The following is a 27,574-nucleotide window of genomic DNA, read 5'->3' on the forward strand; positions in this document are numbered from 1 at the left end:
GGAAACAACTCAATATTTTTTGTTAAAATCAGGATTTGTTTTTAGCTTTCTTTGAATAAAATTTATTTTTGCATCCCTATAAAAGCAAAACACTGAAATCATTAAATATATTTTTAACAACAGCTTGATTTAAAGAGAAACATCACTATCTTAGCGGGTTTACAAACATTCAATTTTCAACTTTGTTTACATGTTTTAGCACTTAAAATGGATAAAATTAATAAACTTGGGGTTAATATATCGAATCCAAACGATGCAACCAAACTTATTCAACTAATATCGCACCAGACTGAATATATTGACCAACTAGAACGAGAAAATTCTGTTATTGTGGTAATTTAAAAAAAAAAATTTTTGTTATAACAATTTTACCATTTTCATACTTATTATTTATATGAAAATCACTGACACTTTTTTGGATCTCTTATGGAAGCATTTGGCACAAAACCAAATGGGGGTTTTAACTAATAATGACAAATGTATAAAGAGATTCATTTTACAAAATTTGTGTTGTTAAACTTTACTAAAAGACTTTCAGAAAGACTATAAACTACAGCCATGATTTTTTTGTTCTAGCTCACAACAGCCCAGTCTGGAAAGTAGGGCAGCATGCACGCATGAGATTTTTTTCGGTAAAAAAATGCACACCTGAAATTAACATTTTGCACCCCTTGTTTTTGAAAAAATTTGCGCACGTGCAATACTGATGCCTTGTGGTAGCATATTTAAAAAATTTTGGCACCCATGCACCTGCGTTCAAAACTGCCCTTCTTCCAGACTGGACAACAGCCAGGATTTTTCTGTTCAAAATCCTATTTGTAACATTTGGTTACAACTTATTTCTTGTGTCGTGTTGTATTTTTCCACATGAGATCTCTTGTATTTTGTGATTAAACTTTAAATAATAAACCATTTTCTGCACTTCAGGCGGAACTTCAAACTTTTAAATCAAGACTTCACAATGTTGTTGATGAAAATCAAGCAATTCATGATGATTTACAAGGAGGAATTATATCCGAAACATTAAAAGAATCAAATGCAGTATTAGATCAAACAAACCTTAATTCTGAGTTAACACAATCAAATAATGTCACCCAACCTCAAATCAGTATTCCAAGGTATTGTTCCGTATTTAAATATATTATTAAATCTTTTATAGTTTGTTAGTTATGAATATAAACTTTTTTTAATTTTTTTTTTGGCCAATGATTTTATTATTAATTAATAAACTTGAACTTTAAAGCATGCCTCAAGCCAAATCAAATAAAGAAAATATGGAAAAGTGGAAAAATGAATTGGTAGGTAATTAAAAACTTATATCTGTGTATACCACATATTGCAGAGTAACTCTTATTACTGCCTTGTAATAAGTATAGTCCTTAAATACTGCAATGTTACTAGCCTAGTCAGCTTTGTTAATTTTTCAAGCGTTTTAAATATTTAAAGGATGCGGTATTTATTTTATTTTTTGTATATATCTTTATTCACGAAAGGCTGAATGCGCGACCTGAATATAGAATAGCATCAGGTACTCCGACCCAGTCTGGAATTGCCTTTAGCAGTTTGTAATATTATATAGATTATAATTGCCCGATAATTATGCTGCTGATTAAGTGCTGGCTCAGCAGGAGTTCATACCGTTTATAGTGCCTTACTTAAGAGCGATACAGCATGGCAGCAGTGAGGATTGAACCCATGACCTTATGTGGTGTAGCAAGTGTTCTAATCACTACATCACACTGCTGGTATTAGCTGACTTAGTTTACTTGTTATATACCTTTTAATAAAAAAATGTTATATTAACAGGCTCATGTGGAGGCAATGTATGCTGCTAAAATATCTGGGTTAGAAGTTCAAATTAAAACAATCGAACAAAATTTAAAACTTTCCTTGCAAGAAAATCAAGAACTAAAAGAAAAATTAAAAACCCAAGTAAGTAATTTTAAATAACATTTCATATTTTTTATACCAATTTATGGTAAACTATTGTTTTAAATATCATTAATTTAATATTCAATGTATATATAAATACTTTATTATTTTAGAATGACATTTTAAGTGGTGGCATCAACAATAAAAGTGAAAAAGAAAATTTAAAAGAAGTTCAAAATCAAGTTAAATATGGAGTAAATGCTCCTATTATAGAAAGACTAACTCGGTAAAAGAAAAACAATTGTTTTTTTGTTTCTTATTTATAAAATACACTAAAATATATCAAAGGCATTTTTTATTATTACTGATTTTTTACCAGAGAAAAAGATGACTTATTCAAATCAACCGTCTCCTTGAGATCCACCATCAAAGATCAGCAACTCCAGGAAGTAAGTTTAAGAAGAGAGGTCCAAAAATCTTTGGAAGTTTTGGAGGATGTACAATTCCAGAAAACCCAAGTTATGGTAATATAGTAAATGTCTTGCATTTTATTTAACTTTTATCGCAAAACTTCTTGCAAACAAAATATTTATTTATACAAAGCGGTTAATCAGTTAAAATATAATATTTGAATACCATGAATACAGTTCAACTTTTTTGTTATAAACGCTTTTGATCACAAGTATTTAAAAGTTAATTTGTGAAGCCTTTTTTTGGTAGTTAGAGAATGACCACTTAAGAAATGATTTGGAGTCTACACAGAAAAAACTTGAAATTGAAATTAGCGAGGGACAAAAGCGTACACTCGATGGGGTTTCTCAGCAAAGATCGTTTAATGCAAAAGAAATCGAAGATTTAAACAAAAAGGTTTTGGAAATAAAAAAAAATTATTTTACTTTATATTGCCAATCCTTCTCATTTAACTGTATTTACATGACACCAATTTGTTAACAACTTTTTATTCTTACTACCTTAACCTATTTTCCCTTTATTGATTAAACAAACTTGTTGATTTTATTAAAGGTTGGTGAGCTGATGGGAGCATGTGCACAATATGAATCCGCACTTGAGAGTGTCGGTAAAGAAAAGCAACTTCTACTTCAGAGATTAGATGAATCCAGAGCGCAACTTCTTCAAACCGAAAAAGATGTTGCAACTATGAGGGCTGAAGTAAAACAAGAAGTCCAATCAGCTTTAAAGGGTATTAAAAACCCAACTAAAAACATATTAAACTCACAGAAAATACTGTATTTACATTAAACTTTAACAAAGTTTTATATTTTTAAAACTGGCCAAATTGGAAAATAGTTGGGTACTAACATGATTTAAAACTAAGGCTTTCTGGGGTTTTACTAATTTTCCAAAAGAAGATCAGGCTTAAGTTATTTGGGAGGTTTTATGTGTTAATTTTCGTTCCTGATATGTTCTAGGTTATTCTGGCGCTGAACAAGAGTTAAGAGAGACCAGAAACAAATTGGAACAAGAACTTATTAAAACCAAACAAGTCAGTATTAACTTCATCCTTACAATTTGTTAACAATTATAAATTTTCATTGTTTTTTACATTTTTTTTCGTAGGAGCAAAGTCGATATGAACACGAAGTCATTGAACTGAGACAAAGGTTAACATCGGCAGAAACCCATTCCTTAACCATCCAGGAGTTAAATGTTACATTAACACAACAATTAAATGATTCCAATGTAAAGGTATATATATCTATTATGTTTGGTTCAAGACAAAATTCAATCAACTACAACATGGTGTTTAGGTGGAAAGTTTTAAAATGAGATTTTCCTTTATTTGTGATTTTAAATATAGGCTTCAGAAGAGAAAAGGTATTTTTAGGTTCTAGAGATTGATTTGTATTTACAGGTCAATGACCAAAGAATTACATTGGAAAAAATTGCTAAGACCAACAAAAGTGAGATGGAAAATTTAAAGCAAAGTGCTGATGAGAAAATTTCACAACTGGAATTCACTTTAGAATCCTCACAACAGGAATATGGTATTGTGAATAAAATATAGTTAAGATTACAAATATAATAATTACCATGAAATGGTTTATAGCTATTAACGTAACTCATAAAAATTTATTTATTTGCCTATATACTAAGTATAATATGTTACCACTTAATAAATATGATCAGAGAAAATGGTTGATTTAAATACAGAAAAAAGGTTGTCGGTGTTGGAGGGAATATGTTCAAGGCAATCGGAACTTACTCAAAAACTCCGCAAAGAATGTAAATCCCTTGAAGATGCAACCGATAAGCTGGCTACAAAATACAGAAGTGATGTTGGTAATCTGCAGCAGGAAAATGAACAAATGACTGTTCGACTACAAAGGTCAAATTTATTATCTTATAATTAAATACTCGATCTTGGTAACTGAAAACTACAATTAACTTTGAAGCTTCTTATTTATTAAGTCAGAAATTTGCAAAAAAAGGAAATAAAGAAAGCTCACATAATGTACATATTTTTAATGAAACCGTTAAGGGTCAAATAAAGAAAAATTCAACAATAACATTGATTAAAAAAAATTTCTTAGGCTTTCAACACACAACAAGGAGTTGTCACAGCAGTGTGTCAAGCATGGTGTTACCCATAAGGCCATGAAGGAATTAATAGCAAGACTGGATGCCAGAGCACAGCTTAGCGGAAGTCAGGTCATTGACTTGTTAGACCGACAAACACAACTTGCAAAGGACAAGGAGGTATTGAACGATGAGGTTCGATTTTTACAATCCCAGGTAAGATATGAATAAGTTTTTTTGATTATTTTTGTATTAAATCAAATCCCTTTTATTTTGCAACTTTTATGAAAATGTATTTGATACATTTTTTACTGCCGTATTTTTAATGTTCGTGCCACTTGATTTATTCTTTTTTATGGTATTGTTTAGGTTATCCCTAATGAAGATTTGTCAAGTTGATTTCATTGCAGTACTTTGGTTGTTATTTTTTAAAATTTAGATTTTTTAATGAGGGAGATTGTAAAGTTTTTGTTGTTGAATATATATGCAAAGAAAATAAAATTACACATACATATTGTTAACAGCAAAATGTTTTTGAAAAGAAAAAGAAATAAATAAACAAAAGATTTCAAGATCTCGAAAACGTTTTTGAAGCAGACCCAAAAAGCAATTTTTTTTGCCGAAAACTTGTATTTGTTTAGAAATATTTCAACTTGTAGAAAAAAAAAAATTACAAGCACATTGCCTACTAACAACAGTCAATAAAAAAGCTGTTGCTATCCTCAAAAAAAGACTTCTTCGACTCATAAAGGCTCTTTCTGCATTAAAATCCTCAAAAATAAGATTTTTAGCACCGTCACAATAATACTCAACAGAAAAGTATTATGTCATCAATTTTTTTAAATATTTTTTTTGTAATTTTTGGCCAAACTTAGTCGTCAATAATGATAGGTTCAGAGATGATATTTTTAATGGCAGGTTTTGGTATTGCAGCAAGCTTTACAAGACTTGTTGGCATTGAAATAACTGTCTTTGTTGGTCTGCGAGCTGCACTGCGTTGTGTGGAAGCCTTTAATTGCTTTCGTAATTCCCTAAAACAAGATTTTTAAATTAAAAACTTTTTTTAACAGTAAAATTTTGACACATTTAAAATTTGAAAAAGAAACTTTCAAAAAAATTAATAGTGCCAGTTTTTGCTGAAAATTTAAAAAAATAAAAAAATTTTTACCTGATTTTGTCTGTGCAAACAAATAAAATATCGTCCGAATTATCCATTGCATTTCCACATCTCTTTTTCTTTTGTGGCCCATTTACTATTCTCTGTTTTGGAACAAGAAAAATTTTATTAAAATAATAAAACTTTGTTTATAAAATATAAAATAAAATGTTTTACTTACAAATGATGATGTCTTGTTGCTATCTCCAGAACCAGCTAAAACAAAAGAAAAAATTAAAAATATTTATCAAAATTAAAAAAATATTTAAAGAAAATTTTTCTTACTGTCAAGTCCATTTTGATGTGGCCTTTTGAGTGAATTTGAAGTAAGCATATGATGGTGGTTGTTGTTTGTTGATATTTTTCCCCGCTGTTGGTTTTCTGATGGTTTTGCGTAGTTATTAACATGGGGTTCTGCATCGAAAATTTGGTATTGTAAATTTAAAACAAAAAATTTAATCATTAAAATTGGTATACCAACTAAAATTCAGTACACTTAAATTTTAACTACTTTAAAACATTTTTTTCTACAGAAAAAAATCAATCAGCAATAACAAAAATTGCATTACTTTGTTTAATTTAAAAAAATATTTTAAAATGAGATGCAGCTAAGACACAAATTAGAACCAAATTAAATAAAAAAATTCTAAATACAAAAACATAGCATTAGTCATTCACCTATATTTCTATATAAATAAAGGTAAACATAAACACACATAATCTAACTAACTTGTTATAGCAGTTTGTTGATTAACACTCTGTGGAGTCAATGACGAAATCCGGGTGACGACTTTTGACAAGGGAGGCCACTTTTTAGGGGTGAATTTCATTGCTACTTGGGGTGCGTTACCTAATCTCACTTGACCTTAAATTTAAAAAAATCAAATTAAAATTTAAAAACTAAATTTGGTTTTGCAAAAATAAATTTAAAAAATAAAAAAATTAATTCTTACATTCTGCCTTAATTGCGGCAATATTAATAACTTCAAAAGGTTTTCGACTGTAGTGCCGCACCAACAAAATATCGTGACACAAGCGCCGCGCCAACCGCGTTAGTTTGGTGGCATTAAGGAAGAAGGCTTGCTTGGTTTTGTGGGAAATTCTTTGAGTTCGCTGAATTCCTGAATTTGACTCTCCACTTAATGTAGGCCTATATCTTAGTTCCTTTAAAATTTAATTAAAATTTGTTATCATGGTAAATGGTGAAGTGTTTCAGTTTAAATATGATTAAATTATTTTTTTTAAATTATACAATAAATTCCATTAAATTTACTAGTCGATAGCTCACCTTTTGGTTTTAACTGCCATATGGTCATAAGTCAAAACAAATATTTGCCCCTGATTATTTACCCGCACACCACAAATGGCAGTTTTTTATTTTGTAGACTTATAAATTGGACATACATAATCATCACCTAAGTTTCATTATATATATATGTTTTATTGTCAGGTACATGAATGCAACGTTTTAGATTAAAAAAAGGGGAAATAAATAGAGCCATAAAAATGTTAATTAAATAAAACAATTTTAAAACTTACTTTATCGGTTCCCTTAATTTTATGATTCTGCATCCTCTCCAATCTGCTGGAAGGCGGCATTTTTAATCCTCCGTATTTTTTCCAGTAATTCCAACAAGATGAACAGAGTCTGCACCCCATGTTTGGAGGACCCCACGTGTACCAGTGAACAGAAGTTGAACCTGACAAAGTTAAAAAAAATAGTTGAACCTGACAAAGTTAAAAAAAATATAGATTTAGGGCAAATAAAGTGCAAAATTTTTTATTTGTTATAACATTTAAGACACACTGAACTTTTACATCTAAATGTGTTTGTAAAAAACAACACTTTTTAACTCTTGTTAGCATTCTCTAGTATGATCTTGTATTGGTTTGGTAATGTAACTTACAGAAGCACCCTTCACAAGCCTTTCCAACAACATCTCCATTTACTGCTTTTATTTGGTTTGGATTTGGTTTATTGCTAAAAAATAAAAATAAAAAATTAGTTTTTCACAAACAAAAAAAATTAAGATTTTTTTTAAACAATCCCCAAAAACTTATATTCAACTTACTAATTAGGAATGTAAACTTGTTTTAATTTGCTCTCTGCATCAGTGGCTTTCACTCTTTTTTGTTGGACATACCGGTCTGATGTTTTCCACATGTAATAATACTCCACTATGCTTGCCAGCGACTTCCATGGCAACTGTAATAAGAAAAAATTCAAATTAATACTTTTACCTTACAAAAAATAAATTAAAACATTTAGTTTTTGTAACAGATTATAATTATAAAATATGAGTGTTTAAGACAGTATTTAAACATAGTAAAATTTAAAATGTAGGCAGATTAAAAATATACAAAAATTGTAAAAACACTTAAAAAAAATAAAATTTGTATATTTTAATAACAAAAATTGTCTTAAAAAATTTTTTTTTAAATGTCATTTTCTATTTTTTTAAATATTTTATTCTTTATAATAAATTAAATTAAAACTTACAAAATCTTGTTTAATGTCGATAAAATCTTTTCCGTATTTTTCCAAAGCCTCCTCGAACAAATTTGCTTCCGATGCCGACCAGTCCTCCATCTCATCTTTGCACAGCATCGGACCTCCTTTAGGAACAAGGGATGCCACCGCATCCGAGATGTTGTAATTACTGAGATGGAGAGCATTCATCGCATGAAACTAAAAAAATTGAAAAAGAAAATTTTTTACTAAATTTATCAATTTAATCCAAAATTTAGGACTTTTTCGGGCAAAAAAAATTTATTTTATTAAAATTACTTTAATTTAAATATTTAAAAAATTAAATATTTGTAATTTTATTAAAAAATTTTTTTTTTTTGAAAGTTACTAAAGTAATATCTCTTGAAGCAGCAGCTGCACTCATATGTAAAGCAGGTTTTTGAACGGCAACATTACTGTCAAGTGCTCTTGCAAAAGTACCAACCGATCTGTAATTAAAAACAATTTTATTTTAAAGTTAAATGAATGAAATAACATCAGAACAAAAATGTTACCTTAAAAACAATAATATTTTGATTTTTGGAGGTTAAATTTGTTAAAACCAGATTTTTTAAATTTATTAAACAAAAAAATTGAGAAAAAATTACATTTTTTAAATTAAAATCCAAAAAATTTCATCTACTAAAACAGATTGATTCAAAAAAATTAAAAACAAAAAGCACCCCGGATGGGACTCGAACCCACAATCCCTGGCTTAGGAGGCCAATGCCTTATCCATTAGGCCACCGGGGCAGACGAAAAATCAGAGCGAAAAAGCGATGTTATTGGGCGCGACTCGAGTTCTACGGTTTATAAACAAAAGCGTTTGTTAAACAAACGCATAAAAGAAAATAGTTCCTTAAAATAAAAAAAAATTTAATTAAAAAAGCTAAGAACAATAGAATGCGCCCAGTCAAAATTTATTTTTTTTATTCTAGATGGTATAAAAGTTAAAGTAACGTCAAATAAATAGAATTATGTGTTTGTTTAAAAAATTCCTTGATTTTAGTTAATAATGATTTAAACATATGGACTTATTTTTTCGATGAACTGTAATAATAATAATAATTAATGATGCATCTTTGTGACGGATTCCATACCGTATTGTACACTCTATAATATTGTTTTTTTCGTTTGTTTTAAAATATGACGTCATCGACAGACCAGTCGCTTAACAAAAGAAAAAGGGCCATTAATATAATCAATTCATAGTAAATATTACAGTAAGTTAGTTAATGCAAAAAGTTAACGAACCAAACAAGTCATTTCCTCGTGGTTTATTCACCAGTACTTACGTCGCTTAATTAAAAATCGTATTTGCAAGCGCAAGAACAAAACATGCGGTTTCAATACGACTGAAAATTTTCGGCGTTCATGATTTTGCTCGCATCTTATCCCAACGAAATTCGACGACTTGTATTACACAACGAGTCACGTGATTTTGGCCACGTGACCATGACAACGACGTGTGTCGAAAAAAAATAACGAAGCCGGACCGCCGCACACAAAAGGTGTTCTTTGCGACTTTCGATTGAGAGCCTGGTCACGTGACCCAGCACGCACTGCGAGATTGCCAACAAATGGTTCACAGTGCGGGTGTGACGTCATCAGCGCGCGCGCACACCCGCAATCGACGCGTGCGCGTTCTCGCGCAGCACACGCACCCACATGAGTTGTTTCGAATCAAATTAGACTTGCTCACGGCGGAAGAACACCAAATTGGTGAGAATTACCACCACAAAGAAACCGACATCAGGCTAATTGGCCCAGAGTCGCGCGTTCAAAATTATTAAAATCAAAAAAAATAAATCAAAAATTTTATATAAAACTAACAAAAATTGGTCCCAAGATATTTTTCTTTAAAAAATTTAATTTGTTTACCAAAACAAGATACCGTTAACACTAACTAAACAAAGAATGTCACAAACAAAAGATGGAATACCATTAATAAATTTGACTAAACCTTTGTCTGTAGCCAAAGTTAACAAAAAAAAAAAAAAAAAATATGTGTGATTTTACACAAACATGTTGCAAGATATGGTGTAATTCAAACACAGGTAATTTAAGAAGGCAAACTTATATTTGTTATTTTAATGACTGAAAAAAACTTTTATATTTCATGGTGATTTTCGAGGGAACTAATAACAAAAAAGTTATGGCAACTTTTTTTTAAAAAACAGTAACCGAAATTAAGAACCGAAGGTATTTAAATTAAAAACTAACTTTTGGGTAAACAACATTTCTAATTCAAAATAATTTACTTTTAAGCTTATGTGTATGACTTTTCAGTAGGATATATGGTTTGTTCCTTAGTGAAATATCTTTAAAATTAACAACATTTTCATTTTTCTATACGAATAAACTTACGAGTATTAATATTTAATAACAATATAATTTGCATACAACACACAGTTACTAAATTTAATTTTACCTTACTTGAATGAAACAATAACCAATCGTTTAAAATGAAAAATTAGAAAATAAAAAAACTAGAAAACGAAAAATTCCACCGAAACAAAAAAATTCCAAATTAAAGATTCTAACTAATGAACAAGGAATATTTATTTTTAATGGCTTTATAACCATTTATCCATTTAATATTAATATATCAAATAAAAATTGGTATAAATAATATTTAAAATAAGTTACCTTGAAATAACTACAAATTGGTCGATTTGTTGACTTGACAGAGGATTGTCGGGAATCCATAATTGTTTTTCAAGTTTTTGGGAAAATTTCGTATCCACCTCACCTAAAGTTTTTATGAAGTGTTAAAAAGATCAAAGAAATAAAGTTATCACCATGTAGGGTTCTAAGTTTAATCCCTACTGATTCCATTCTATAACTGCCTTAACAAAACTCACAAAACAGCAAAACAAAAAAGTTAAAACAAAATGATGTCCAAGGTTTAATTCCATCTGCTCCTATGCCATAGCTGCTTAATAAAGTTAAAAAGGGTTGGAACAAAAATTTAACACCAAATAAGGTCCCCGATTCAATCCCCACTGATTTAATGTTTTACCCATCTTTTTAAGGTGCATAAAGCTAAAGGTGTCAAAAAACGTATTTGTCTTTAATTTACCTTCTTTTAATAGTGGTTGGATTTCTGCTTGGTACCTCGACCCTACTCTTATTTCACCCTTATCTGCTAGTAAGGTTTTCTGTGCAGGATCATACACCAAGGAATAAAAAAATGTGTCCTAAAAAATAAAAAATATTTAGAATTTGGTTTGATTATTTGTTAATCAAGAAGTAATTTTTCAATCAGTTATCTATGAAATATTTAGTTAATTTGCAGTCATTTATTTTGGCCCAAATTATAAAAATAACAACTATTTTGAAATTTAATTACAATTTATAACAAAGTTTCAATTTTCTACTTACTGATTTACTTAAATATGATTTTAAATCTTCTGTTTCGTTAAGAAGGGTTACACTGCACTTTCCTCTGTAAAATTATTGTACTTATTATTAACAACTTAATTGCAACTTTTATTAAATTAATCTGTAAAAAGTAACAAAGTTATACAAAAAAGTATATAAAACATTGCTAAAATAAGAAAATGAATTTAATTTTCTAGTAGCAACGACATTGCAAAAATATATTTTAAGGGCATATCTTTAACAAAATTGTATATATTTTTATAAAAAAGAAAAAAGTTTAGCTTGCCTAATGTGAGTGGCAGGTAGGGTGTCAAGTTGTCGAGATAAATAAAGTTCTTTGTGGTTGAGTTGATGTCTCTCCTCACCACTAAGATCTGTGGAGGACTCATCCATATCTTCTTCCATGTCCTCTGCAGAAGAAGCAAGGATAAATAGTTATTTTATTTACTAACTGCTATGAAAGCCTAATTAACATTGTTGTTTATAGTTAAAATTAAAAATGCTTATAATAATTAACCCGTGCACCGTGAACAGCATTTTTTTTTCTAAGGCCTTTAAAAATTTGACATATATATATATACAAGTTATGTCCAAATATCTTAATTATATTTATTGGATATATCATAATTATAACCATACCATTGACTAAATGTTTAAACGATTATCAAAACGCAGGTAAAAATTAATAGCAGAAGAATAACATTTAAAAATAAATAGCAGATAATGAATCAAAATGCTTTAAAGTTATTTTATGACTGTTAGATTTTTTATAGTTAAAATTAGAGAGATAACTTACTTGCATGTTTGTCAGCAAGTAAAAGCAAACTATTTGAAATATCTCTTCTTCTGTAGAAGCAGATTACCTTAGCTTCCACATTGCCGCTCGAAGTCTATAACATAAAGTTGTGGTATAACTTTTAAAACTTTTAAGAACTTTCACCGCAAAAATATGATAATAAGACAGCGCATAATGTATATGGGCAATTCTTCGGTAACGGAATTACAATTACTGTGGTTTATAAACTTATAATTTTTTTTTTTAAATAATTGAAATCATTTTTTAAGTTAAAACAACCCATATATTGCCATTCTAAATTTTTATAAGCATAAAAGTCCAGTTCGAACTTCTATGCTTCTTAAAAATTGCAAAATGTTTGGTAACGGAATTACGCCAATAAATTAGATATAAAAAGTTGGGTAATACTTAATCCCAATTTGTCTGAATTTTAAAAGAATTAACTTAAATTAAACATGTGTAAATAATTGTCCTTATTGAAAGCAACAAAAAGATACCAAATTTTTTTAGTTGGGGTTTAAAAAATATTTATTTATTGACAAATTAACTTAAAAAAACCTGGTAACGGAATTACACTTTAAGTAACAGAAAGGCACTGTCTAATTTTGGCATGTAACTTTAGTCTTAAATTTACTCAATTTCAGATAAAATTTAAAAAAATTGTTTTAGGTACTGTTAAAATAAGAAACAAACCTAACTAAAAATTTTTTAAAAAAATCTTGGTAACGGAATTACAAAACTAAAAACTACTAGATTTTTTTTTAAATAAACTCTTAAACAGAACAAAACAAACCAAATTTTGAAATTCCTAACTACCATTTTAACAAAAACTACAAACATAACTGCAAAAATAAAATTAACAAACAAACATAACATGTTTAAAATTCTAAATCGCTAAACTCTAAATTAGTAATAAAATTGATGTCGCAGAAACAATTTGTTACACCTAAATAAAATGGATAATTATGCAAAAACAATAAGTCTAGTGGGTAAAATAGCTTATTGTTTGAATATGCCAAATATCAGTTAAAAATCAACTTGTTAACTAAGAATATTTTTATTTAATTTTATTTAGTAATATATGTACCCATAAAACTAATTTATAAATTTGAAAACTACCTTCTCACAAAATTAAAAAAAATGGATATTATATTACAATGCCATTTCATTTTTTTACTTATAAAAATAATTATATTATTTTAAATCACTTAAACCAGGCAGAATAAGCATTTCTACAAAATCTCTGATGTTGTAATTCCGTTACCCGTAATTCCGTTACCATTATTGTAGATAAAATTGATAAGGAACGTTAAAGTTTAGTTTTTATTTATAGTACTTAACAACTAAAATCAGAGAATTAAAAATATTATAAGTTGTATTTGATTAAATTTCAAGTTATAAAACTTTTTATGTAAATTCGGTAACGGAATTACCTATATTCTTACAAGTTAAAAACTTAAAAATTGCTGATTTTTAAATTGTAATATAGAATTTGTTGTTTAACTTATGTTAAGCATATGCTTAAACCTCTTATACTAACACATTACAAATCTGTTGTAATCTGTTTTGTAACTTTTATATTAACTTAAAATTATTGCTTAAAATAGCCATAAAAGTGCAAAAAAATTTGTACATTTTAAATTAAAAAAAAAAATCACTTATAAAAAATTATTTGCCTAAATTTTTTTAAATTTAAACTTTAAATATCAAAACCAAAGAAACAGGTAAGTTAATTAAACAAATAATTTAAGTTAATTTTTTTTTAAAAAACACTTTCCCAATGAGAATTGCCCATATACATATTTTAAACAAGTGTTAAAACAATATATTAATTCGTAGTTATAGATGATGATTATAATAAGAAATATATAAATGGTATGAAGAAATAAAACCAAGTGTACAAAATTTGCATAAAACTAATGCCCAAGCTAAAGTAATAACTCTTTAACTAAAAAAAAACTCATTAAATAAAAAAAAAATATAAAAAAACTATTTGTTTTTTGATAAATATTTACCTTATTTAATTCTTCAATTCTTCGAATAAGGTATGGATTACTGGAGGAATTTTCGAAATAAACATAATCTGTTAAAACAACGGAAAAAAATGTTAAATAAATCTAACCATTACAAGTGTAAACACATATTATTAAGATGGCTAGTAGAACATTCTTTAAAATAAATAATATATTTTTTCAAGTTAAATAAAGCAGAAACTAAAAACCAACTTCGGAAAACAGTTATAAAAATTGGTTTAATTAGGTAATCGGAAAATAATATTAATTTGGCAATATAATATAAACCTTAAAGTTTATCAGAATTTCGACAAATTAGTTGCTTAAAAATTAATTAAATTTAATATATATATATAAGTTAAAAAATGTGTTAAAAGTTTTGCCTTAAGAAATTATAACTAAATTGCTATTAAAATATATAAAAGCTTTTGCATTTTTTGTTAAAGTACTGTCAATCATTATTTATGCGGGTAAAAAAAATTAACTAATTATATAACCTTGTTGTCAGATTGTATTAAAATTGTGACACTGGCAGACTGCTTGGTAAAAAGTGTTGACTTACAAGTAATTGCATTATGACATATGGGTTAAAGACAGTTTAACAATGAACTAAATAACTAACAAAAAAGGTTATTTGGCATATATAATATATGTGTAAAAATTCTTAAAAAATGAAGTTAAATTATGCAAATAACAAAAAAGTCATTAAAAAGTGGATACGTCAAAAATCTTTACAGCGCTTTACAATTGAACCGTTACGTCCCCTTTTGCAGGAAGTAGTTCCTTAAACACGTTTTAATATCAAGCGAATTTAGTTAAAAAAATTAAAAATAATGTCTTCGATTTTTATTAAAACAATTATATAGATGATTTTGCCGTATATTCTATAATGATACATATGTTATACATTTTAAAATATTACAAATGTTTATTAATTTTTTTACTATCGTTGTAGATATTCATCCGCGCCGCTTTTACATCAACATGAACTAGCGGCAAAATTATCCATTTATAATTTGTAATGTTTACTTTTTATCTTAACGTAATACAATTTTCCACCATTAATTTATCAAAATAAACTTTAAATTCTAACAATATTATGAATTAGGTATTGAGCAACACTTACCTTCTTTTTGCAAACTAAATAAGTTACTGTACTTTCAATACACGATAGAAAAACAGGTAAACAGCGCAATCAATCGATTAATAAATTACACAACAATGGTTGACATACAGCCAAATCAAGGCTCATTTATATCCACTAGTAATAAGTTTCTTACCTCCTATTCGATACATATTACTGGACGTCATCTCTTATAATTTTCTTATCTGATCAACGGTTAATGACGTATAAATAGTACTTCTCTATTTCATTTGCCAACATCTACAACTGAGAGAGGGAGCCAGCTTCGAACCCCGACCAAATAACCTGTCTGTCTCACGGCGTCAGCTTCCTTTTAGAAAAAGGTTGATGACGTCACACAATCGTGCATAGGTTTTATTATTGTAGTGCTTGAGTATTGACCTCAACAATAAGAAAAGCTACAGCAAAAACTATCTTTTACTCTAGTACATTTGGAATTTGACATCAAAATTAAAACTGCTTGAATATAAACAAAAATACTACACGACTTCACCTACTATTTAACCTTAGGTTTTTTTTTTTTTAAAGCTGTAGTTTGATTTTAAATTGATAAGTGACTAGCAATCGGCCAACAAAAACTTTAGCATCTTTATAATATGATTGCGACTTTGGCAAAAAAATAAAGTTTATTGATTTAACGACAGTGCGTTGTTTGGTTTAAAGCTGTTTGTGATGTGGCTTTATTCAACTATTTCCCTGAAAATAATTATCGGGTTCAAAAAGCCACTGGTTTTTTCAACACTAATTTAAGTTATATTTTTATATCACATCCTATTTTGTGATCAAAAACTTAATTTAAGAACGTTTTATAAATAGTTACAACCGCAATCGAAATTTTACGCAAAAAAGGAAAATGGCTTTAGTGAACCGGCCCTGAAAGTGAACGCTCCCTGATCGGAAACACGTGACAACCACTCATTCACGACGTGAAACAAAGGTCATTCGGCTCTCATAAACTTAAATATCAGTTTTTTGTATACAAATTAATTTTTTACCCAAAATACATTACGTAACGCTATAATGTATAAAACTACTACAAATAAACAATATAGGCTACAGTTTTCTTGGTCTTGACTGGTTTTCTTCCAGCAAAAAGTTTTAGATTTCATTTACATACGTGACAATATTGGACGCTTCGTTAAACAAATACAAACGTAATTTTAGAACTTATAAACCCACAATATTCTAACGATAAGCGGGCTTAAAAGTAAAGTGAAATATATATAGCTAAGCAGTAGATATGAGTCGAAAACAAACCCTGAGTTCCTAAGAGCAACTTAGAATCATCTTTTTCCAAACAAAACTAATTAATATTAGCCACAACATAACATTTATAATTAAGGCCTTATGCAGCACTAGGTAGTCTACTATTTTTTGACAAGCATGCTTCTTCCTAATATTTCAATATGCAAATGACATTGGTAATTTTAGCTTGTGTTGGAGACCCTGTTTTCGCCTAAGATTTACTTAAATCCGACTGACTTTTGAAAATTCCATTTGAAGTGTTTTAACCGACTAAATATTAATGAGAAAAAATGCATTACGCAACATGAAAATGAGAATTGCAAGTTGTATTTTTAAAATCTATTTCCTTAAACCTTTGTTTACAAATGCATATCAACCATGCTATAAAAGTATTAGTAGAGTCATACATTTGGAGTGTTTTTGTATATGTAAAGAATAAACCCAAATCATTTTCTAAAGTTAACCTTTGCTTGAGTTTAAATTTGCATAACACACAAACTTTACAACACCAACTATGTGGCAACATTTGATAATTAATTACAATTTCCTTAATTATTGTTTGTTAATATTTAAAAAAATTATCTTAATTTTGCAACTGGATATTTAAGTTAGGTATCGGCGAACGAATAACTGTTTTGTGAAGTCGTTGGCAAGTAGCGGAGTGATACATCGAATAATCCAATCAAAATAACCAAATAGTCATTCACGAGATATATTTTTTGTTGTATTATTCCGCCCCATACACACGAACATTTGAGATGTTAAAGAGAATGCCGCATGGCTTGCCTTTCTCGGATGCCTCTCTCTCTTTTTAGCCCCTCCCCGAATGACGTGTGTTTTCAGATCAAACTAGCCAAAGCTATTGTTTATTGATTACAACAAAACATTTTTCATTTAATAAAAAAACTAAAACTGCAGTCCCGAAATCTTGATTCAAAACTAGAATTTTTTTTTAACTCGACTAAGTAACTATTTAAGATCAATTAAACAAATAATTATAATTGCCTTAGGCCTGACTTAAACTTTCTATTAATTTTCGTGTTATTTGATAAAGTTCTAAAAGTAATTCCTGCCAAATTATTTTAAAATAAATTTAATGTTTCTAAGATGATCTTTTTTCCCAACCCTAAAAGTAAAAAAATACAATAGCAACTAAAGTAGTTTTATTTAAGGACGGGATCTCTAAAATGCGTTTTATAGTGTAGCAATAAAAACCACTCTGTAATTTTCTTGTGTATTAATATTCGGCAATTATTAACCCTATTTGTTTATTATAAAAATAGTTCACGTATGTAATTAAATATCATTTCTATGTTACTTATTTTGCTTTTTTTAATGATTATATAATAAATTGTACAACATACATCTAAGTAAATTTAGATCTTACTAAAACTAAAATATTTAAATTTATGAACTATTGTTTTCAAAAAAGAAATTTCTAATGATTTTAACTTATAGTAATTTTAGGCATCGGAGTTTTTATTAAAAAGAAATGTCAAATTTTCTCAATAAACTTTAAAGTTATTTTCAAATAAGGTTTCATTTAAGAACAGTCTTGTTTTGTTCTTTTACTGTAAAATATATAATTTACACAAATAATTTAACAATTTGTCAAAAGTATAAAAAAAAAAATTTTATCCCTAGAAACCCTTAAATTTTATATAAAACATAATTTTAGATAAACATTTTAATTAGTACCTGAACGAATGTCATTATTAACTTTATATTTTACTTTTATTTTTTATTAAAAATGTGTAAATGTATTATTTTGGGATTACCGATAAAACAATTTAAAAAAATTGATTTCGCGATTTAAATTAAACCGCTAGTTGTCCATAGAGATCCAACATAAGTACACCAATCAAAAAATATACTACGACAAATATTTTTTTAGGGCTAATCTGCCAAAGGGTTAAAATTGCATTTTAAAATATAAATAATATTTTGCTTTTAAAATTTTATTTAACGATAAATAATAAAACAAAATAGCAATATAACTTATATTTAAAAACAACATAAAAGCCACTGGTTGTGATGCGCAGTATTTTTTGTGTTACGACCAAAATTTAAAAAACGAGAATAAATTTGCGGTATTATAAAAAAAAACATAGAAATAGATTAATGTATTAAGGCTTAAATTATAATTTAAAAATGGTAGAAACCATTTAATTTACTTACGCAAAATTAAAAATAGTCATAAAATATAATTTATTTTTGTTACACCGCAAGGTGGCACAAGAGAACGTGTCCAATCATAGCCGCAAGGCATACGACAAACAAACGCAAATCAAAACAGAGCCAACAGCGAGAAAATCGTATTAGAATCAACTTAAAAATACTTTTAAAACGTGCCGAGTAGTTTTAGTTATTTCTAGAAAACCTGCCAAGCCCGTTAACTTTAAAAAAAAAAACAAGTTAAAATGAGTTCACAATGACTTGATAATGATGTTGTTTATAAATTAAGAAAAAATAAATAAAGAAAAATACAAAAACATTTTTTTATTATTTTTTTTAAATTTAAAGTTATAAAATTAATTTATAAACACTACTTTTTATTCATTTTCTCCTTTTTAGGTAATCAATGACTTTTCAATATCACATGAAGAAAATTTCTAACATTTTTAACATTACACGAAAAAATCTTAAATAAAAAACCTTTTATAGTAAGTCTAAATAGCAGCACAATATTAATCCAGATATTTGTACGATAACTCATATTTGTTTGGACAAAATATAAACCTCTAAAAACGCTCGTAATGCAATAACTAGTTTAGTGCCATATAAGGAAACTGAGCGAAGATTTTATCCGTACGCGGTGTTTAGCCTTGAAATAACTATGCGCTCACTAACACAGGTCAAAATTGCCTTATTCGACTTCCTATTCGGTCGTACTGTCAAAACATGTTTTCAAAACTGTTTATATCCTGAATTCTGTGACGACATAAATAATGGGATTTAAGGTAATGACGTAATGAAAATGAAAACAAGTTGTTTTGTCCAAGTTTCGGGCAACTACCGGCTCCTATCGAAAATTACTACGACCTATTATCGTCCAGAACTATAACAATTTGAATGTCAATACGTGACATTATTCTTCCCAGGCTTGTTACTGCACGTACTGCGTAGTACAGCAGCGAAAGTGCAATAGCTAATGTCACGTTTTTAGGGCAGGCGATGGTTTAAGGTGGTATCGCGTCGTCGATGAAATTTAACGGCGCCGAATCAGTTCTAACTTCGACCTTTCGATTTTTCACTGACACTGTGATAACGTGACCATGGTATATTTTGATTTTGGTGGCTGTGGCGACTTGACATTAAACACTACAGCGTAACCTTATAGTAAAGAGTATCAGCAGCACGTTTCATCCAAGTCTTAAGGTTTTTAGATGCGCTGTAATTCGGCTTATCATAACCTTAAATACCTGCCGTTTTGTGCATAATGCTTAATAATAGAAATGCTTAATTAATGTATAAAAATATACATTCCTCATAAAGGTTAGGCTACTATGATAAAGGTTATTTTACAACATTACGAAAATATTTGCTAAAACGTGTTCAAAACAACAGTGTTTAAATTATTTAAAAACAAAAATATCTATTAACAAAAAAACAGGTTTTACTTAGAAAAATAAAAATAAGAATTTGTAATTGGCCAATCCTTTAAAACGTGCGTAGGGACTTAACAAAATTCCGATTTAAAATTGATTACAAAATTCCCATCTTAAATTTGCATAAATTTTAGACCTTTAAAATTTTGGTGACATCAACATCTAAATAACATTCCCACCTACACGTGGAATTATTGTTTTCGTTCCTCTCCAATTTTTTCTTGTTTGGCAACTTTGACAAAAAATTTTTTGTCGTTTAATAATTATTTTTAGTTCGTCGAAAAATTCTTTAAAAATACTAATGCCCTAAACGCTAATAATAATCCTGTCGCTATATTAAATTGATGCTTTTTTGCACGCAGGCACCTGAGGTTTATATATAAACCATGCGCAAAAATAGAAATTAGAAATGAGAGATTCTTAAAGCGCTTAGTCGGCTTTCTCCTAAAAAAAGAGAAAGCGATACTCTATAGGTAAAGCATTGGGAGCTCGTATTTTTTCGCCACCTTATTGCCGATATGCTGCTACGGTTTTAGTCTATTTTTGCTCGCTTAGCAGACCGAGTTAGACATTACGTTTCTCACAACCATTTTCGAGATTTTTTAGCGATAGATTTGCCTTGGGCTGGTTAAACTACGTCAATTTACGTCAATATTACGTATTTCTGTTGCTAGTTTAGGTTTGAAACCATTCGGATGAAGCTATATCAGACCAATGCTAAACAAACATAATACTTATTATATGCATGTGTTAAAATAGTTTTTTTTTAGTTGACTTATAAGTACAGAATTTTACGGAACGGTACAAAACAACAACTACGTCACAGAATTGCAAATATGGTCACGTGCATGCAAAATTAAAGCTTTCCTATTACACATGGCAAATATGCATATAGGTTTAACGCTTGGTCTAATTTGGCTAATAAGTAATCATCAATTCCGTAATAAAAAAACTAGCAAAAATTGTTACTATATTTGATACCTAAAAAAAAAAAATTTACAATTTTTTCGAGGAATTTCTAACGAAACAGAAAATAAGTTTACGTATTTAAAAATTCGCGGGAAAAAGTAAGTTAACGTCATTTTTTCTTAATTTGGCAAGTTTTCTTATAATAGCGAATCGCCTAATAATAGAAACGAGTTAAACTATAATAACAGCTTTGACGTACATTCACCTATTTTGGTGCATCGGAGAATTAATTGCTGGGTTAATACACTTTTCACAGTCTAACTAAAATAAACATAAAAACATTTTTGCCCATTGGCAATAGCAAAAAATGCAATATTAATATATTCATTTACGTATTTTAAAATATCAAACCACATAATAAATCTTTTTTGCGACTAAGTATAGTGGATAAACTTCTTTAAATGACAAACACGTGTTTCATGTGTACCTATATGTACGTAAAATTTTGTAATGTTTAATTATGGAAATATGTATCTATTTCTATCAAAATCTATTGTTCGTAAGACAAATGACTTTATACAATAATGATTTTTTACACGAAAATAATAATTTGATATTTTGTGTAAAAATATTAGAATATCTATTTTGGAAAAAAATATGTTTTTAGAACTAATAACTGACCTTTATCGACCTTAGGGTTTTTTCATGTGACGTCATATCGTTGGTCGCTTTCATCTACTAATATGTCGTGCCTCAACGAAATAAAATGCATAACAATTACAATGTTTCGTTAATATGCAGTGTGAAAAATGTTAGTAATTTTTTTGAATTTAATTTATGCGTCACAGACTTTATAAGTGAGATTACAATAAATTACTGACATTGTTTCACAATTGTATTTTTAATGTAACGGGAAATGTTGATAATGACACTTGGCATCACCACATGATGTCATGGGTTCTTTTCTGTAGCTTCTATAGTAATACGAAATGGTACGAAATTCTGCCAAGTCCAAAAAACCATTGTCATTTAATAATTAAAAAAATGACAAAGTGGGCTTGGATATGGGTAATACAGGTTACCTAGTGTTAAAACCATAAAGTCGCTATATATTAATATATAAAAAAGCGTCTTATGACTAATTAGTAAGGACCAGAGAAGTGATCAACATTTAAGCTATGATAATTAAAAAACACATCGGTCAGCATAATTATATTACATCATTCCAAAACCAAGAGTGACGTCACATTGCTTAGACATTGCGTCATTCCCACTACAATGACTTGGCAAATTTTTGTCTGCATAGCAACGTAGTAATATGTTACATAACATTGTTATAACAACGAGCGTTGGTCTTTGATTTAAAGAGAAAATGTATCACATGAATTGAATATATATAGCATCCTATAACATTGAAGGGGGCGTTCTATTTAAAGATATACTCACGTATTTGACCTATTGTATTACTGTGTACGCCGTTGAATGAACGAACAAATTTGTACAGTGACGGCCGCAGAAAACAAATTACGTATCACGTGATGCGCGTGATCTGCGTTACGCATGACCAATTTTTTTCAATATGTAATCGAAGAACACGTGACCCCACGTGATGACGGGTTCATGACGTCATTGTGGTAAATTTTAAATAAAAATTTTTAAAAATTTACAAAATGTTTCGAAAAAAACAAATTCTCGAAAACATTTTAGTAAAGTTTTCAATTACTCGAGCAACGCCCCTTGTATTTTTGTACTTTAATACTCGCTTGGCGTTAGTTTTATCTGTAGTATTTCACTTATTTTTGGCGAGTAAAGTAAAAATATTCTAATTTTAAATTTTGTCAATTTAAAAAAATGCGCTCAAAATTATTAATTTTTATTAAATAAACAAATAAATGAAAACATAATGTCTGACTTACCAAATTACGTAACCAATATATTTTGTTATGATGTTCGGCTTTACTAGGCTATTACGTAATTGGACGCGTTTATACAGTTTAGTCATGACATCACATTCAAAATAAGAAGCGAGAGAGCCTTACGCTGTGGGAGAGTGAAAAAGGCAATGAAATCAAATCCTAAAATTAGCTCTCTCGTTTTTTAGGTCGACAAATATTATAAAAGCAAAGTTTGTGACGAAATTTTACTTAAACGCATGCAAAACGTAAGGTGACAAGACCCCTATAGTAGGGGCGGGGATGTTTAAAAAAATTAAATTTAAAAATTAAGGCTTTATAATTAGATATACTATTTTAAATATTTTAAGTTTTGTGAACTATAAAGTGTATATATAAAAGGCAGGCGTAATTAAAAATAATAACTTTTCTTAGTTGATTTTTTATGTAATACTTAAATAAAAATAATCCTGTTAAAAACATTATCAGTTAGTTTATTTTAATTAGGGTTTCAAAATTTAAAAAATAAACCTTAATAATGTAAAAAAAATTTATAATAATATTATTTTCTTCGACCCTCTACAAAAATTGAATAAATAAATATATCTAAAAATAAAGTTAAAAACATGTGTTTTTGACTTAAACTATAAAAAAGTCTTCAGTTGTTTTGTCTTGATTTTGTTTTTGTCTATACTTCCGCAGGGTTTCAGCTAATTCGGTCAGAATTTGTCCAAATTAAATTAACTAACCTGACGTCAGACAAAAAACTACTTCCTTGTTTATTACAGGTTATTTTTTGTTCAAATTTTAAACCTGCGTTTTTATTTTAGCTAACCTAAGCTTTAAATTACATTTAAAGATTGTGGGGCACTCTGGTAAAAACGCTGAATGTAGTTTTTCAAGTGTATTCTTTTAAAGTCAGTAAAAAATGATGCAATGTGTCTCAAAAAAGAGATAATGTTTCAAGGACAAATAACTTAAAACTAACTAAAAAAATAAACTTTAAAAATAAGAATTGTTCTCTTTAAAATTGATATATAACGAACTTTTGACTTCGTTATTGAAAAAAAACAGTATTGTAATTTTAAACAGTTGTAAATTAAATAAATTATTTATTTATATTTATTGCACACTTGCTTTTATTGGGCAGCTGAATGTTTATATGCCATCTTGCCGAAAGTGCTCTTGAAACGAATTTATTCAGTGGGGAATTTGCAAAATTTCAAAATTACCGAGCGAAATGTGTATACAGGCAAATTCCGCTGCCAACCCACCCTATTTTACATACCACACAGAAATTTTCTTGTGACAAAGACATTTAAATTGAATAAAAAATTACCGCTAAAGAAAAAAAAGATAAGCTGATAGTCATACGTTTATGAGTCATAATACAAAATGGCGGACGGTATAAATCGCGCTTCTTAAATTTAGTTTTTTATTAACAAAATTGCAATCGACTAAACTAGTTTATTTTTTCAACAGGATTTTGTATAGCTTGTAGATATTATTTATTTATTACAAATTGATTCGATATAAACTCCATGAAGCTGCAAATGATGACACATGGCCAGTCTAACGTCGGTAGTTCTCGATTTAGTCCCTACTTCGTACCTCAGCAGCAGCGACAGTCCGCCATTTGTGCCAACAGTAATTACAAGCAAATGCCGGTAGGCTATAACGGTGCAGTCGACCTTAGGCAACAAAACAAAGATTTTTACAACTCGCAAATGAGCTCGGGGGAGAGTGGATGTTACTCTAACAGCCAATCAGAAGAGGTTAGTAGTGTGTCGTCAGAAGACATCCTACTAGCGGAAGAAAGGTTGAGGCCTCTTATTAAAGAAGAGCTAAGATACACTATCAAGAGTAAAAGGCTAGCAAGAGGTCTACCGGAAGACGTTCAAATCGAATTCAAGAAACCTATACCAGATGTAAGTTGAGCTCAATATTATATGTATAAAAAATATTAAAAAAAGAAATTCAATATACTTTTTTTTTAAATTGGAAAATCATAAATTATTTTTTAAACAAAATTAACTTTGGCATTGGAAATTTTTTAAACATTATTATATAAGTAATGTTGTATTGTAAATTTATTCTTGTTTGTTGTATTTAGGACGTTACACCCGCTACATTAATAAAACGTGAAAGAAGGCGAGAAAGAAACAAAGTCGCTGCTGCCAAATGTCGATTTAAGAAGAAAATGATTTCAGAACAACTACAGGAGGTAAGAAAAAAATTCATTATTACCTCATTATTAAATACAGTAAGGAAATTTTTATTTTGCTGTAAATTTTCCAAAAAGTTTTGTCACGCTAGTGCAAGAATTAATTCTTGTTTTCGAATCAAATAAAAAAACAAGTTTCGATAGCTATTTAAAACCGGACAACGTGATAAAAGTGTTGTATTGGCAATTATACGCTTGCCATTGGTTGCGCAACAAATATGTCACGCTTACTAATTAAATTAAAATGCTTAGGCACGTTAAAGTTACAGGTGATGAAGTACATTGGCATGCCTAGCGCTTAATATATATGTAAATAGCCTATTGTCCAAGTTAAAAAAGGGGCATGCCTCACTATAAAAGAAAATATTAAGGCCTGCCTGATAAATAGTGAAATCCGTCCATGGGTTGTTTTATGTAATATTGAAACCCTGTGATGTCATCAAAAAATTCTGTAAATCTTAGCATGTGGTCATAGTGTCGCAATCTAATACATCTTATTTTTACACCATTGCTTTATACTAGGTAATTTAAAACGCTGTCTGCCAACATTTCGAACGAAATCACAAAATATTTTTAATTAACACGAAATGATGCAATGCTATATTTTTACTATCAGCCCATAAAATTGCGTCATATGGTCAACAGAACTTGTATGCTCTTTTAGTTTGTTTTTGTCGCTACGCTTTTCTCCCTAGTGCTTACAATAACGGGAAAGGCGCTCAACAATAATTACGTAACCATTTAGCATGACGCATCCTACGTAATGGAAACTGAAATATAATATGGCGCGCCAGCACTTTGCGGTAGTATTCCCTATTTAGAACATGGATTAACATCAACAACGCCTAGCCATTGTTGTTCTTAGGTTTGCGGTAGTATTTTAAGAGAAACTTCTTATCGTTTCCATGTTGGTTATATTCGTTTCGAAGGCTGGGTGGAACAATAAAACGCTTAATAAGAAGGCGTGTTAAATTACGCCACTTAAATTATATAAAACGCCCAATGATGACATGGCGAAAACATATGTAAAATGACACATGTATGATGTAATTTAGACCATTTTCGTTTTTAATGCGTTGACAGGTTTATGTCATGCTAATGGCGAAATGTACTATAAATAGGCAGGCAATTACCACCGATTTTGGCCGGATCTGTCAATTACTACAATCAAGATGATATATTTTTAACCAATTACATAGTAAGAAGCATATAACTTACAGTTTCTTTTTCTCGCAGGAGTCAGAACATCTTGAAAGCATAAACGCCAACCTAAAAAGGGAAATCCAAAAGTTGCAAGAGGAAAGACAGAAGCTAATATATATTTTAAACCTTCACCGACCAACCTGTATTGTAAGAAGCCCAGCAGTTGATACGACTTCATCATGTAGCCTCGGTGAAAGTTCGTCAACAAGTAGCGATGCTCAGCAATGCGTGTCGGCGAACGACATAATAAACTCTCCTTCGCAGCCCTCGAGCGACACCTCACGACCACAATTCGAGTGGCAAATGTCAACAGAAAGCGCAAACGTATTTTTGAATAATTTTTTAACAGATAATGCTGAAAATTCTACATCCTAAAAAAATTATTCGTGTTATTTATATATTTGTATGTATGCCTATAATTGCCATGTACTAAGTTTTCGATTAAAAAAATTAACGATCCCTGTAATATGGGTCAAAGATGGGATACAAATTTTTATAACCTTTTTATATTTATATTTTTATTTACCCTTCTTGTTGACGTTTATAATGTCTTAATAAAGGCTATGTTTCATCTTGCCCAAATCTGCTTTGCACTGCAATATTGTTTTTTTTTTACATTTGGTGTGTATTAACAGGGATGCTATACGCTTTTCAGCATGTGTTTTTAACCAATTCTGCTAATATGTTGGTTGGTGTTTTTATTATTTAATATTTTTAATACAACCTTTTACTATAACAAACAAAATTTATGTTGTCAAAGTCAAGTGACTGATGTTGGTTAAAAACAAAAACAAAAAGCTTAGAGAGTCGTGCTAGTATTAAATACACTCGTGGTATTAGCCACGCTTAGGTTTATTTTTCGAAGCAAAGTTATTTCAATATGCCGTGGGCTCTAATCAAAACGTGTCTTTCAGCAAGAGCAAAATAGGGCAGCCTAACATTTTATTGGCGTTTTAAAGGCTACGGTTTAACAAAATAGCAAAACCTAAGTTTGCAATATTCCTCAGGCGGAAGCAGTTAGGCGCCTATTTAGAAGTCGTACAGAGCACAGGAATTTTTGTACATCCTATGTTACAGCTGAT

The 27,574-nt window shown here is 29.1% G+C and overlaps 3 protein-coding genes and 1 non-coding gene across 4 annotated transcripts; 2 read left to right on the top strand and 2 right to left on the bottom strand.

Moving 5' to 3' along the window:
• Positions 1-169: 169 nt before the first annotated feature.
• LOC145751980 (serologically defined colon cancer antigen 8-like) lies at positions 170-4,939 on the top strand. The gene is made up of 14 exons (XM_082568157.1): positions 170-333; positions 928-1,118; positions 1,244-1,298; positions 1,807-1,932; positions 2,046-2,158; positions 2,252-2,396; positions 2,593-2,739; positions 2,896-3,073; positions 3,303-3,376; positions 3,451-3,579; positions 3,746-3,878; positions 4,045-4,219; positions 4,425-4,626; positions 4,780-4,939. The coding sequence occupies exons 1-14, from the start codon at positions 208-210 to the stop codon at positions 4,807-4,809; spliced, it is 1,824 nt and encodes a 607-aa protein (XP_082424283.1). The 5' UTR covers positions 170-207; the 3' UTR covers positions 4,810-4,939.
• Positions 4,281-15,909, bottom strand: LOC145751979 (metastasis-associated protein MTA3-like). Its single transcript, XM_082568156.1, has 18 exons — positions 15,548-15,909; positions 14,271-14,338; positions 12,256-12,349; positions 11,746-11,869; positions 11,460-11,523; positions 11,158-11,275; positions 10,725-10,827; positions 8,425-8,524; positions 8,067-8,255; positions 7,639-7,772; positions 7,474-7,547; positions 7,106-7,266; positions 6,520-6,730; positions 6,297-6,431; positions 5,852-5,980; positions 5,748-5,782; positions 5,579-5,670; positions 4,281-5,441 (listed from the first exon to the last, which is right to left on the bottom strand). Exons 1-18 carry the CDS (start codon positions 15,576-15,578, stop codon positions 5,282-5,284), a joined length of 2,022 nt encoding a protein of 673 aa, XP_082424282.1. The 5' UTR covers positions 15,579-15,909; the 3' UTR covers positions 4,281-5,281.
• On the bottom strand, positions 8,756-8,828 carry Trnar-ccu (transfer RNA arginine (anticodon CCU)). The gene has a single exon. It is a non-coding gene; the product is annotated as a tRNA-Arg (tRNA).
• Positions 15,910-23,515: 7,606 nt separating the features above from the next.
• LOC145753275 (uncharacterized) lies at positions 23,516-27,231 on the top strand. The gene is made up of 3 exons (XM_082569683.1): positions 23,516-24,993; positions 25,179-25,289; positions 26,526-27,231. The coding sequence occupies exons 1-3, from the start codon at positions 24,607-24,609 to the stop codon at positions 26,865-26,867; spliced, it is 840 nt and encodes a 279-aa protein (XP_082425809.1). The 5' UTR covers positions 23,516-24,606; the 3' UTR covers positions 26,868-27,231.
• The last annotated feature ends 343 nt before the right edge of the window (positions 27,232-27,574 follow it).

This window comes from Corella eumyota, chromosome 5, assembly GCF_963082875.1.
Source record: "Corella eumyota chromosome 5, kaCorEumy4.1, whole genome shotgun sequence".
Taxonomy (NCBI): Eukaryota; Metazoa; Chordata; class Ascidiacea; order Phlebobranchia; family Corellidae; genus Corella; species Corella eumyota.

What these genes read in the sequence shown, in the direction of transcription:
- LOC145751980 (XM_082568157.1), top strand. Translation starts at nt 208, where the DNA reads ATGGATAAAATTAATAAACTTGGGGTTAATATATCGAATCCAAACGAT. An exon ending in CCTCAAATCAGTATTCCAAG is followed by an intron (nt 1,119 to 1,243) that starts GTATTGTTCCGT and finishes TGAACTTTAAAG; the next exon opens with CATGCCTCAAGCCAAATCAA. An exon ending in TAAATGATTCCAATGTAAAG is followed by an intron (nt 3,580 to 3,745) that starts GTATATATATCT and finishes TTGTATTTACAG; the next exon opens with GTCAATGACCAAAGAATTAC.
- LOC145751979 (XM_082568156.1), bottom strand. Translation starts at nt 15,578, where the DNA reads ATGACGTCCAGTAATATGTATCGAATAGGAG. An exon ending in CTTCAAGAGATATTACTTTA is followed by an intron (nt 8,256 to 8,424) that starts GTAACTTTCAAA and finishes CAATTTTTTTAG; the next exon opens with TTTCATGCGATGAATGCTCT. An exon ending in GCAACAAGACATCATCATTT is followed by an intron (nt 5,671 to 5,747) that starts GTAAGTAAAACA and finishes GTTCCAAAACAG; the next exon opens with AGAATAGTAAATGGGCCACA.
- LOC145753275 (XM_082569683.1), top strand. Translation starts at nt 24,607, where the DNA reads ATGAAGCTGCAAATGATGACACATGGCCAGTCTAACGTCGGTAGTTCT. An exon ending in TCAAGAAACCTATACCAGAT is followed by an intron (nt 24,994 to 25,178) that starts GTAAGTTGAGCT and finishes TGTTGTATTTAG; the next exon opens with GACGTTACACCCGCTACATT. An exon ending in TTTCAGAACAACTACAGGAG is followed by an intron (nt 25,290 to 26,525) that starts GTAAGAAAAAAA and finishes TTTTTCTCGCAG; the next exon opens with GAGTCAGAACATCTTGAAAG.